Source organism: Podarcis tiliguerta, assembly GCF_965153285.1.
Source record: "Podarcis tiliguerta genome assembly, chromosome: 11".
NCBI lineage: Eukaryota > Metazoa > Chordata > Lepidosauria > Squamata > Lacertidae > Podarcis > Podarcis tiliguerta.
The window spans coordinates 22,904,861-22,918,752 of record NC_139544.1 but is presented as its reverse complement, the minus strand read 5'-3'; the positions used below and the strand labels follow the sequence as shown (position 1 = coordinate 22,918,752).

At 40.9% G+C, this 13,892-nt stretch overlaps 1 protein-coding gene across 5 annotated transcripts in view; it reads left to right on the top strand.

Annotated features, from left to right (window-relative positions):
• FER (FER tyrosine kinase) overlaps positions 1-13,892 on the top strand; it is a 147,047-nt gene that overhangs the window by 50,034 nt on the left and 83,121 nt on the right. For 3 of the 5 annotated variants that reach the window (XR_014503056.1, XM_083403894.1, XM_083403896.1), the window contains exons 11-12: positions 7,966-8,070; positions 12,578-12,781. Coding sequence is in view for 3 of the 5 variants with exons in the window: in XM_083403894.1 (XP_083260020.1) it covers positions 7,966-8,070; positions 12,578-12,781 (309 nt within the window). In the remaining 2 variants the exon portion in view is untranslated. Of the gene's footprint in view, positions 1-7,965; positions 9,354-10,058; positions 12,782-13,892 lie in introns of those variants that run through there. The other 2 variants (XR_014503057.1, XM_083403895.1) reach the window with 2 other exon arrangements.

The following is a 13,892-nucleotide window of genomic DNA, read 5'->3' as shown; positions in this document are numbered from 1 at the left end:
TTTCTTTAACAGTACTTTTCATGGGTGTTAAACTAACCGGCCTGTCATTTCCAGGATTCCCCCACTACCAGATCCCTTCTTAAAAATTGGTGTTACATTGGCTCTTTTCCAATATTCAGAGGTCTACAGCCATGGTGAAAAGACAACCATCATGATCAGTAGCCTTTGATAGCCTTTGATATCTGTTTCTCTTTTAAAGCTGTCCAAGTTTGTGCCTGTCACTACATCTTGTGGTAGCAAATTCTGTTAACTGTACGCTGTGTGAAGAACAACTTATTTCTCTCTGTCCTGAATCTGTCACTGTTGTTGTTTTTTACTTGATGACTCTGGGTTCTAGTATTATAAGAGGAGAAGGGGAAAATACATTTTTCCACACATGCATAATTTTATATGCCTCTTAGCAGGTTTCTTATTTGCCTCCCCCCCCCCAAAAAAAAATCCCCTAAAAGCTCTAAACATTAAATACTTTTAGGAGAAAAATATTGGGATAATCGCAGGTGTGCAATACCGAGGAAAGGGTAACCATAATTAAAGGGCTCGAACAACTTCCCTATCAGGGGAATATTTTTCTCAATATTTTTCTTCTAAAAATATTGTAAATTAAATTGGACCGGGAGACATTGTCTTGCCAAGGTCACCTAAGCGAGTTTCATGGCTGACCAGCAATCTGAACTCAGCTCTCCCTAGTCCAGATGCAACACTGTTTGCTATAACACACTGCCTCTTGTATGTTCTGTACCTTGAGAAAGTATTAGAAGGAGCTCTAATTGCTAATTGCTTTGGAAAGAACATTTAAGTACATTAGGTGGATGAATTGAAATGATATTAGTGTCACTTTGAAGTGCTTATCTACATTTCAATTTTAGATATGTGTTATAAATAGGATTTGCGTACTGTGTTGCTTGGTAAATGGAGTTCAACCAAGGGATAGTGCCATATTTACATCCAGTTAACTCCATGTGTTGTTGGAGTTCAGTACTTTTAACCAGATTTTGCATATTCAAGCTTCCTCTGGCCTGGTTGTCGCTGTTTGTTGTTGTACATAATTTCTAGCTTGAAGAAAAGAGTGGGAGATTGATCATACCATTTGATGTGTGCACACTGTCTTATGTGGCAGACCATGGATGTTGTATTCTGTAATGAGCTTGTGTACAATGTGCCAGATGCGTCACTCTCCTTTCCTGGGTCCATTAGTGCATTGAGACTTCTTCTTCTTGTTGTTGTTAAAAGGTGATAAAAATATTAGAAACCAGCCCTTTACAAGGTTTATTTTATAGATAGTGCACTGCATCATCAGATTGGGTGTGGCTTCATCTCAAGTATTTCTACTCAAAGAAGCTGTATGTGTTGGCAAGCATATTCTTTCATTTTGAAGCTGCTGGTTTTAAAAAGCCAACAGTTGGCCTTCAGGAACACTGTCTTCTCAGCATCCCAAATGTGTTTGGTGACTCAGCCTTTTGAATGTTAGCGTGAGTGCCATCTGGAAGCTTCTTGAAAAGCTGTCCAGCTTTTTCATAATATTGGTATAAATTAGGCTACATGCCATTGAAGTCATAAGTAGAGTTCTTCTGGATTGGACCAAGGGTCTAGAACTCTATTCCCACAGTAGCCAACCAGAAGCATAATGTAAACTATAGAAGGGTGCACCATAATCAATGCCTAATTATAGTGTGACTTTGGGATGGGGTGGAATTTAATTCCTGCAGCTGTGAAACTCTGAACTCATTGTGAGCCAAGCCCAATTCTCCTTCCAGTTTGTTGCGGGTTCTATTGCCAGTCCTCCCTATTGCCAGCCAGTCCTCCTGCCTCTCGTCTACCCTTACCAAAGTTATTCTTGCTAAGGTGGGGGACGAGTTGCAGAGAGGGCTGGTGGTGGAGGCCTCAGCTCTTAAGACCTGGATGCTTGTATGGTGTGTCAGTGCCAATGAGCAAGGAAAAGTTTCCACTATTCCACATAATTGATCCAGAAGGCATGGGAACATACATTCCCCATTCTTCTCTGTGACAATGGTTTCTCTGTGTTGCAAAGATGAAACCTCTGCTTCTGCTCCAGCATGTTAGTGATTCCCCCCTCTTCCTCCTCCTTTTTTTGGGCAAAGATAAGTCTTAGGGAACAGAAAGACTGGTGGGAAAGGCTGATGGAGAGATCCCTGTGGCTCATAATGTTCCAAGATTACATGCTGAAAGAGAAATCTCAGTTTCTCCACCCAAGCTAACACTTGAGGCTTTTTTTTTTTTTGAAGAAGTGGAAAGAGTAAGCCAACTCTGAACAACATGTGGGGAGGGGGAGTTTACCAGTCATTACTCATTTTAATCTTCAAAGCCTGTGAAAAATTAGTTCCTAGCTGTATTTTAATGTTGATATTAATTTAAGCTGTGTTAGCACTTTTCCAGCTACATTTTCCATGAATACTGTATACTTTACTGATTGCATGCAGTCTCTTTGGATGTGTCAAGACTGTGTTTTTCCCTGGACGTACCATGTCATTTTTGCAGGATCAGGACTTGAAGGCAACATCTCTCAAGCAACTAGTTACTGCTGAAGCTGAGTCGAGTTTAGGGAGACTTGGCAGAAACTTAAATGACAGCTTGAGGGCGTAATAAAGTTTGACAGGTTATTGAAGGCTGCTCTGTTTTATGTCTATCTCTTTGTTTTGTACGTTTCCTTCTGTGATTTTCTTCCTTGATTTAATTTGTGGTTACTAAGGGAATTGGTGAAAGACAACAGGTCTTGTATTGCTGCTCCTGGTGGTGCTGGTGCTGGTGATTGGGGTTGGGTCCAGGGAGTGGTGACTACTTATTTGTGTTAAGGGGGTGATGCCTGCTGCTTTAAAGGAGGTGGTGGTGTGGCCACTACTGAAAAAAGCTAGCCAAGCACCCAATGCATTTTTCCAGTCTCAAATTCTTCCTTTTGGGGGACGGTGTTGAACAGGGTTGTTGCTGGAACAACAACAGGCAATCCTGGATGATGATTTGGATCCATGCCAGTGTGGGTTTGGACCGAATCCATATCATCACCCTGATGGGTGGTCTTTATACAGAGAAGGGCGGCGGGGGGCGGGGATGCAACCTTGCTCCATGCACTTGATTTCTCAGTGGCTTTTATACTGTTGAGCATGGCATCTTTCTGGACTCACTTTGTGGGATGGCCAATCACTTAAATCACTTGCATCTGTATTAACACATGGAATTTGGCCACATACTTTCAAATATCAGGCTTCTCAATGGCTGTGAAGTACATGGGGGATTCTATAAGAATGCTAGCATCCCCCCCCCCCATGAACTCTTAACATTATTTTGACCCATTTGCTAAATAGCCACATTAGAATACCTGTCCTAGCTGATAAGCTTGGATGCACATGATGCAATCTGTTTCATGCAGAGTTACCGTTTTGTATCTGTCTTGGCAGCAGCTGTTAACTGACCTCCCTGTATTGAACAAAGATCTAGTAGCATTTTTTCCCCTTGGCAGCTTCTCTGCTTACCGTGTGTGGAAAATAATGAAGTGAGTGGATTTAATATCTGTAAATGAAATAAATGTATGTGTTTAATGACTCCAGGCAAAACAGAAGAGCTAGGACCATCATTGTAGATACCCATTTTCGGGGGGGGGGGGGTTAGTGAATGTAAAATTAAGGCATTACTGGGATGAATTTGTAGGAAAACTCATCAGCATGCACACATCGTTTTTTGTCCCTTTCCCCCACAGTGATATGAGAAGCAGTCATTTAGCTGCTGCTAATCCCCATGACTCGTTTATCTGAAGAAGACCCTTTATCTTGTCATTACCTGAGGTGCGTGAAATGAGCTGATCATCCCAAGTCCTGGCAGACCTAGAGGCAAAATTAGGCACCGTATCCATGGTAATGCAGTGAGCGGTTTTTAAAGTAGCCATTTAATCCATTGATATAAAATCGACCCACCAGTGGACTCAGAGCAGCCTGTTTTTTATTATCGGACAGATTGTAATTTAAAATTGATATGACATGTTGTGTAGACATGATACTGTTTAAAAGGAGGAAGACATTTTATTTTGTGAGAATTTTGCTTGCAGAAGTAACAGGTATGATTTGGATGCTGCTTCAAGATTACTTTGATGCAGAATTTAATTTCTGCATCTGCTGTTGTCATCTCTGATAATATCCTGTGCTTCATTGTGGGAACTTTTACGAGACCAGTGTCTCTTGACAAAACAAACATCAGAGGGAATCTTTAGCAGAATGAATGCATTGGAAAAGGAAGCTTCTGGTTTGAATGCCATAACTGGTATACTGGTTGGGTTAGTGGAGACAGGAATTCTAACTGTTGCCCTGCAGATGGGGCCTGTCAGCAAGGAAACTCAAGTTGGTGATGGTTTCGAGGTACAGCCAAGATGGGGATAGGTCTGAACTCTCTATGTCCCTGTCAGATTCAGTGGCTAATCAGTTAAATGACATCGATCAAGATTGGTGCTTTAGATAACTGTTTTCACACCAGTATGAACACTCAGGAAATGAACTTGGAGAAGTCATTTTTCATTCTTGACCTAACCCCTTCAGAGACAAGGCTACTGATAGTGGATGAATATGCTGATAACACACTTGCTACCTTCCAAGGAAATTATCTCAGGGAAAGGGAATTGCATTTTGGAAAAAGCAACTTGAGAGGAAAGAGTAGGAAGTTCTCAAGCCATAGGACTCCTACCTTTGTAACCTATCCCAATAATATCCATATATGCTCCAACAGACAATAAGGGAAGATTCGTTATATTGGCCTGAATGCAGGGATTAGAAGAAATAGGCTCAGTTTAGAGGTCCCAAAGGCCTACCCTGCTTGGAAGCTATTTTCTGATTCTGGGCCAGAGGAGCAAGTAAAGCGGATGCAGACCTCAGAACACACCAAGGTGGCTGTACAAGGTACAGTGTACAGAATGATTCCTGCCACTCCTCAGAGGAGGAAGAAACTTGTGGTTGTGGTAGGTGACTCCCTGCGTAGTGTGTGGTAGCAGTGTGTGGACAAAACAGGATGTTTCAGGAAGTGTGCTGTCTTCCAGGTGCAAAGATTCACTGACCATAACCCCTTCCTTCTGATTTATGTGGGTACAAATGGTACTGCCAGACACAACCTTAGGCATATATAGTGATGTAAGGTGAGAATATTCTCCGGGTGCTTGAATATTCTCGGGAGAATATTCTCCACAAACTGTAAATTCTAATGTAAGAACCAGTTTTACAACCCACATTAAAAAAAAAATCTAGTACAGTCATACCTCAGGTTATGTACGCTGCGGGTTGTGCGTTTTTGGGTTGCACGTTTTCGGGTTGTGGACCACGCCGAAAATGGAAGTACCAGAATGGGTTACTTCTGGGTTTTGGTGCTCGCGCATGTGCAGAACCACAAAATGATGTCACATACATGCACAGAAGCGCCGAATTGCGTCATGCGCATGCACAGACATGGCGCTGTGGGTTGTGAACTTTGCGGGTTGTAAACGTGCCTCCCGCACGGATCACGTTTGCAACCCGAGGTATGACTGTAAATAATAAGCCAAGCTGTGATATTGCCAGTGTAAGTAATGTGTCACTCACCATTGGCAGTTCTGAAATGTAAGCCACAGAAAACTGTTTTTTTTAATGCTATTCATTTAATTTGATGAACATTTGAATTCATATGTATTTCAACCATATGTAATAGCCTTTTTTCTATTTTGGTGTGACCTTATTCTTAGCAGTTTTATACCCTTGGCCATACAGTGTGCTTTATGTATTTAGTTATTTATTTTACAGAAAGTAGCTTTAGTGCTTTATACACTTAAAGTACCTAGGCCTATACAATTATGTGTAACAGCATGAGATGGCCTTGATTTAAACAGTTGATGTTTATATATATATATATATATATATAGGGCCAGTAACTGGTATTTGCAGTGCCATTCAGTGGTACAAGGTGCCATTTGCCAGAGACTGACATCCTGAAATATATTATCATATAATGATAATATATTTAATGTTAGTGGCTTCTTCCATATATATATATATATATATATATATATATATATATATGTATATGCATATAGTTTTGTTTATCAAGCTGTGTTTTAGTCACCAAAAGAGTTATTAAGTGTTAGAGCTATTAGAAGCACAAGACAGCCTATTACTGAATTTACTTGTATCAAACCTTAACATGCCAATTGTATTTTTTGACGTCCTATAACATGTACATGTTCTAATGGAAGAATAAAATATGATATAAGTTTCCTTATACCAAACCTTAACATGACAATTACTGGTGCCATCACCTTAGAATGGTTTAACTTTAACTATAAAACATGTTTTACTTTTTAATTTGATACTTGCAAGTGACAAGTAGGTTTGTGCTTATATATTTTCACTGTGGTTCCTTACTAAACAACAAATTTCTTTATATGTCAACAGTGCTGACCTGCTGACCAATAAGAAAGAGTTTTCTCTACAGTTTTTAATTGCCGTCTGAACAAGATTACCCATGAATAAAGATGTATTTTAACTAATTAGATCATTTTCATTGCATTAAAATTAATATTGTCTTATTTTAAATGAAAATTCTCTAATATTCTCATCAATTGAGAATATTCTCCAAACGATTATTCTCAAGAATTTAACATCACTAGGGACTATAATACTCTGGGCAGGAAGCTGACAGGCCTTGGGGTACAGGTAATTTTTTCATCACTCCTTCCTGTTGAAGGTCAGAGCCCAGGAAGAGAAAGAAAGGGTTGGCTTTGCGAACTACTGTCTCTGCTTCCTTGAGGAAGGCCTTCGGGCAAGAGATGGGCTGCACCTCATGGCAGTTAGCAAGAATGTGTTTGCTAAGAGTCTCATGAACTTGATCAGGAGAGCTTTAAACTAAATGCTATGGGGGAAGGAGGCAATATTACAGATGAGGAACACCTCGTGTTGGGGAATAATAGCTTCACTGATGCATAGGAAAGTGTGGTGGTGTTCCAGAAACCTGCTAAAGGGCTGGAAACTACATGGAAGGGAGCAGCTGGAGGGAATACTCATGGTTTCAGTTGCCTCTAAACCAATGCACAGAGGGTGGGAAAACAAGCAAGATGAATTGGAGCCCTTAATACAGGATGGCAAATATGATAATCACATAAGAAAACCCTGCTGTGTCAGATTTACCCAGTCCAGCATTATGTTCTCACAGTAACCGACCAGATGCCCCTGCACGGCCATAATGCAGAATAAGCACAACAGCGCTCCCTGTTACTGGAGATAGTACCCAGTTCTCAAGACTAGTTTGTCTTCAGTAATCCCTTTCTCCATGAATGTGTCTGATCTCCTTTTAAATTCTACCGATGTTAGTGGCTGTTTAAACGGAAGACTGTAGAACCTGCCTTTGTCCAAATTAAGGGCCCAAGGTGCATAGTTACACTTCTGCAAAGCCAATAATGACAGTAAAATTATTGTAAAACAGCACATCATTTAACAATTCCAGATTCACACTGCTCTACAAGCTCACTAAATTATAGCTCCCTCTGCTCCGAGGAAGTTCCACAAATGTGATGCTGGCACAGAAGATACCTTGCTCTTCATCTATTTATGGCGGACAAGAAGAAAGCAAAACCTTCTGTGAAAATTTAATGGGGTGCAGACATTCCTATGGGAATGACAGTAAATTATTTGCTGTGCCATCCAGTGCCATACACTCAAGGGGCTGAGTGCATCTTGTGACTCTTAATAGAAATAAGGGGAACACGATTTAATTGTGTTAGATTTTAGACGTGCTGACTATTCATGCTGCTTTTTAAACTGTGGAAAAGTATTAAAGTTTATGGCTTAAACAGGCAGGGAGTTTTTATTGAAGTTGCCAAAGTTTCCTAATTTATTTTACCCAGTGCTATTGATAAAGCAGGAACCCCACCTAGCACTGAGTACTTAATCTACAAAGGATAGCTGATTTAATTTCTAATGGTCTGCTTTTCTCCTCCTTGTTTTTTAGGATAAGAAAGATAAAGTTTCCCGGTTTGATACCATTCGGCACTCCATTGCTGGAATGATAAGATCTCCAAAGTCTATGTTGGGCTCTTCATCGGTAAGTCCACAGGTACTGTATTCTCACATTCTTTTTCCTTAGGAAAATAACTTATTTACACTATGTGCATAACATTCTGGTAGTTGCTGCAAGAATATTAACATGTAAAGTGGTTGGTAGTCTAGCTGGTAGTAGCATTGAAGGAAAAGGTACAGCTGTATAAGCCAAAAGAATGTCAATTCCAGCAACTCTGGGAAAAGGCCTGGCCATTTCATAACACACCAGCTGCAAACCTGTGGCCATCTAGATGTTGTTGCCCCAGCCAGTGTGGCAAATTGTCAGGAATGATGGGAGTTGGAGTCCTGCAATATCTGGAGGACCACAAGTTCCCCATCCCTGTCCTAACATGAGACAGTTAGCATGGTGAAGTAGCCAAAGCATTTTCTGATTTATTGTGGTCATCCTCCTTCCTCAGAAATAGTATTCATGTTTCTCCACCCCATTTATCCTCTCAACAAATCTATGAGGCAGGCTAGACTGAAAGAGAGTTAGTGACTTGCTCAAGGTCATCAAAAAAGTAGGTAAAGAGAGGATTTGTACTTGGGCTTCCTGATACTCCAACTGCACTGTACTGGCTGTCATGTGCTGTTCTAGAAATGTGGAAGTGTTTTAAAGTTACTGGATTTTAAAAATAAGTTATGTGCAATCTTCCTGTTTTGAGTTCTTTGGCAGCTCCTAATTAATTAGATATGTCGCTTTATTGCGGCTTTCAGTTGAGGAACTTATTCTGCAGATACAGGTTGCCACCACCTGTCAGTTCTGCTATTAGGTATGGCAGGTAGAACACTTATGTGATGGTGGCTATTCAGCAGAGAGCCTGTCATGCAGCGATGTGGGTAGAGCATTTGTTGTGTACTTCTGTACTGTACTGGAATAACCTTCATGGGGAATTTCGCTGCTGAGCTGGTACTCTTTGCTGCTCTTACCCTTGATATTTGGATCAAGCATTTGAAAGTACAGGAGGCATTAAATGTGGCCCATTGCTCAGGCAGAGGTTTATTTGTAATTATTGGGAGAGAGGAATATGGTTTGGAGTACAACAAAAAGCCAAGGTGGAATAAGAAGAAAACTTCTGATGCAATAGTGCAAAATCCCTGTTGGGATGGAGCTTTTAAAAATATGCATCTTCCAAAACAGTGAAAACTCACCTACTTGAATATGCATAACTGATAACAACAGAATTTACCTGGCTGATCCCTCTTGCTCAGTCCAATTACTGAAAAGACAAGTCATTTTATGCTGTGGTTTTTGTAGTTTGTTCACCAAATGACATAATTTTTTCCCCTGGATTTACCGTATTTTTCGCTCTATAGGACACACCAGATGATAAGACACACCTAGTTTCGGGGGGGGGGGGGAAACAAGAAAAAAATATTTTGAATCCCAGAAGCCAGAACAGCAAGAGGGATCTGGTTTCTGGGATACCGTGTGGCTGTTCTGGCTTCTGGGATAACCGCGCCAAGCCTCTTCAGGGCAGCGGGATGAAGGCTCCCCCTGCCTGAAGAGGCTGCTCGCGGCTAAGGCAGAAGCCAGGGCAGGCACGTCGCTGAAGGGGCGCTGCACAGTTCTCCCTCTCTGCGCAGCGCCCCTTCAAGTGAAGCTGGAGAAGGAACAGAAGGAGACCTTTCTGTTCCTCCTCCCACTTTGCAGGACAGGCGCCTTGCTGTGAAGCAAGAGGAGAAACAGAAGGAGTCCCTTCTGTTCCTCCTCCTGCTTCCTGGCAGGCACGTGGCTGAAGGGGCGCTGCACAGTTCTCCCTCTCTGCGCAGCGACTCTCCTGCGAAAGAGAGGCGCTGCGGAGATAGAGCTGCGCAGCGCCCCTTCAGCGAAGCGGGAGGAGGAACAGAAGGGGCTGTGTTCCTCCTCCCTCTTCGCTGAAGGGGCGCTGCGCAGCTCTACCTCTCTGCGCAGCGCCATTTACTCCAAAAAGACACACTCACATTTCCCCTTACTTTATAGGAGGAAAAAAGTGCATCCTATGGAACGAAAAATACGGTAAGTCATTTGAGATATCTAAGGAAGCATTTGAGTATCTTTGTACAAAAATGGACAATGGAGAGCAGGGCTTTCCTTTCATGGTAAAGTGTTTTGTGTTAGAATGGCTAATTTGAAAAAGAACCCCCTCCCCAAAAAAGTGACTCAAAACAAAACTGCTTTTGGATATGAGCAAGACAAATAGGTTGAGACAACTGAGTAATCAGCAGCAGGGGGAAGCCAATTCACTGCATTTCACTTTGTTTTATCAACTGGTTACAAGGCTACAAGGTGGTAATTCCTTTGAGAAAACTTGATCTTGTATTCTTGCCCCTCATCTTATATGAAGAGGGAAAGAAGCATTTTAATACTTTTCTCTCTTTCTTAATATGTTTTATCCCCTCATAGACAGGCTATATATCTCACTATGAAACTGCTCAGCATTTTTCATGTTCAGTTGTGACATTTCTAATAGGAGGGACCATAGCTCATTGGTAGAGTGCATGCTTTGCATCAATCTCTGACATTTCCAGCTAAGAGCTGCAAAAGGTAAAGGGACCCCTGACCATTAGTCGTGGTCTGACTCTGGGGTTGCTGTGCTCATCTCGCTTTATTGGCAGAGGGAGCCGGTGTACAGCTTCCGGATTATGTGGCCAGCATGACTAAGCCGCTAATCGGAAAGGTCACCAGGTAGGACCATGCAAAGGTACTGCCGGACAGTACTGAGCCAGATGGACAAATAGTCTCACCTGATACAAGGAAGTTTCCATGCCAATGCTCTGTACTCCTTTTAGGGGGAAAGACTGTAGCTGAGTGGTGGAGCTTTTGCTCTCAAATGGGCCCAGGTTTAGTCCCTGTTTGGAAAGGGAGAATAAGTAACCTGAAGCATTCATACAATTCACAATTCAGAGATGCCGGTTTTTGTGAACACTGGGATCTTGGTACTTCCTGTTCACTAACCTGAGTCAGATGTATCCTACTTAAACTTCAGGGGAAATGATTCAAAATATGTTGGGTTTTAGGGATTGGTTTCCTTCTAAGATTCAAGCCCTATTTGGGCATTGTTCCCCATGCAAGTTAGGTACCATTGGGTAAGAACAGGGCTGCATGAGCTAGCCCTTCACCTTTAGATTTGTTCCCTGTTGTCTCCATCCCTCCTGTCCATGCATTATAGGAGGGTCCCAGTAAGAGATACTCCTCAAAAGGGTACCTAAACAAAGGGGAAGCCTACATGTGGCCCTCTTTACAGATGGGCCCCCAACACATGGACAGCATGGAAGTGGGATGAGTAGCATGTACAACAGCCAGGGCATGACCAAGAAATATGCCCCAACACTTTCCATGTAGTCTTAATTTCAAGGAGGGAATAATGTCTCAATAGGGTTTAGCTGACTGTCATAGCCAGAAAGATTTTATTTGATCTAATCAAATAAGAATCGGCTTCTCACGTGGTGATGGTGATAAATGTTTGCCTTGCCTTGAAGAGTAAGACACATCTTGGTGGCTTGACACAAAGATGCAATGCTACTTTCATTTGATGAAGTGGTCTATAGTTCAGTCCATGAAGGCATATGTAATAATAAATATGTTGATAGTTAGAGTGCCAAAAGACTATTTGTTGTTTTTTGTTTAAACAGACTTAAAAATTATCAGAGGGGTAGCTATGTGTTTTATGCCGTAGTTGATTCTTTTCAAAGTGATTCTCAGGATGATTTGCAACATAAAATAATTAAAATAACAATACATACGAGCAAACTGGGGGAAAAACACGGAAGCACAATAAAAATTTGAAGCTGTCAATGCCTGGGTAAATGGAAATGTTTTAATCTGTTACTAAAACCATTAAGGCAGATACCAGCTAAATGGATATAGGGAAGAATTTCTGCTGATGACGTGTCCTTACCCTCAGATGGACTCTCTCAGAGATGATGTCTTAAGATTTTAATAACTGGGCAAGTTTTTATAGGAATAGATAGATAACCTGTTTAAGGCATTAGGAAATATGATGGGTTTGTGGTAATTGCTTTTGAATTTTTTAGAATGTCAATGGCTTATTTGCTTGGAGTTTTTGGATGTGGAGAGCTAAGTGTTTTGCTGTGGCTAGGAAACAGGAAGCACAAATTATTAGACAATTGACCCTATCCTGAAAGAAAGAAAGAAATCAAATGCACCAGAAAGGGAGGAAATGTTTCACTGTAAGAACGTTTCAACAGCCCTCAGTAAAACACTGTTGCTTTTTATTTTTAAATAGCATTTATATGATTTGCACCACTTGATGTTTCTTCCATTTCTTTTTCTCAACTTTTCTCTGATGCATGGCTCTGCTTGTTACGTTGAAAGTAAGTACTTGGCAACAACAACAACAACAAAAACTTGCTTGGTTCTATAGCTGGTTAGCTATGCCCACTTTAGTTCACTCACTAATAAATGTACAGTTTTCAGAGCAGTTATGAATTATTTATTATCCACTGCAATTTAAATGAAAGCATAATGTACACAACCTATATTCACTAACCTTCATTCTTTTTTCACATTTTCCCACAAGTTCTTTGATGTAATATCAACCAGCGAGAAACCTCTGGCAGACCAAGATTGGTATCATGGTGCAATCCCAAGAATAGAAGCTCAAGAGTTATTAAAGCAGCAAGGAGACTTCTTGGTGCGAGAGAGTCATGGCAAGCCTGGTGAATACGTCCTTTCTGTGTTTTCAGATGCGCAACGGAGACACTTCATCATACAATATGCTGATGTAGGTTTGTGGTGATTTTTTCCCCTTTTCAGTGGCACAGCCTGTGTTTTTCTATTGGTTGTATGGTGTGAAATTTATTTATTTATATTTGAGAAGACTGATAATGCTTCTTAATAACATAAAATATTGATCAAAAATAGCAGTAAAATCAACAGACTTTAAAAACAAGCAGATATAATAAAAAATAAACAACATATAGAAAAAATACTGTTTTAAAAACAATAAAATTATATCTCTGAGTAGACTTTTCTAAGCAAAAGAAGTTTTTAGTAGGTATCAAATACAGTGCATTTTGTTTTAGATTTTTTAAAAAGTCCTGTATAGAGCACTGTTATTTTCAAGGCTCCTGGAGAGATGTTTATTCGGTGCCCCTTGAGGATAAGAAAGCAGTGTCGGCAGAAATCTGCTTTTTAAAAACACCACCACCCAAACCATTAGAGCTGACTTTTTGGATTAGGCCTAAGACCTCTGCCTAGTCCAACATTCAGTTTCCAACTGTAGTCAGCCTTTGTGAAACCTTGTGAGTAGGTAACATCTTTGTGTTCTTGGCCCCCCCCCCCCCCAGCATCTTACATTCGGAAGTACACTGTCTCTGAACAAAATAAGTGGGTAATTACTAGATCTGACAATCCTCATTCAGATAAGAGGGAACTTGAGGCTACGAAGGGGAATGGGCATGGTTTGCTGCAACTTGCACATTATTGTCACTTTCACCGAAAGAAGTTCAGAACTGTCTCATAGAGCTGAGGGGATCCTCATATGTCATTTAGTGAAACTTCCTTCTAGCTCACTATTACAGGATGTCCGTGAAGGACAGTACACCATTGTTCTACCACTGAATAGCTCACACTCTTCCTAATGTTTAGCCCAAAGTCTTTTTGTGGTTTAGTTCCTGCCCTCTGGAGCAATAGAAAACAATTTTGCTCCATCTGTGTGACAATGATATATTATACATGTTCTCTTTCATTCCCACTCCTCCTTAAAGGAAGGGGAAATGATATAATTAAGTTTGTTTTCTTGTCTTGAGGAAAACAAGAGAACACCAAAGATTGATGTGGTGTTTTCTGCACATTCTACCTTATCAAGCAGGTGATCCAAGTATTTTTAAAGG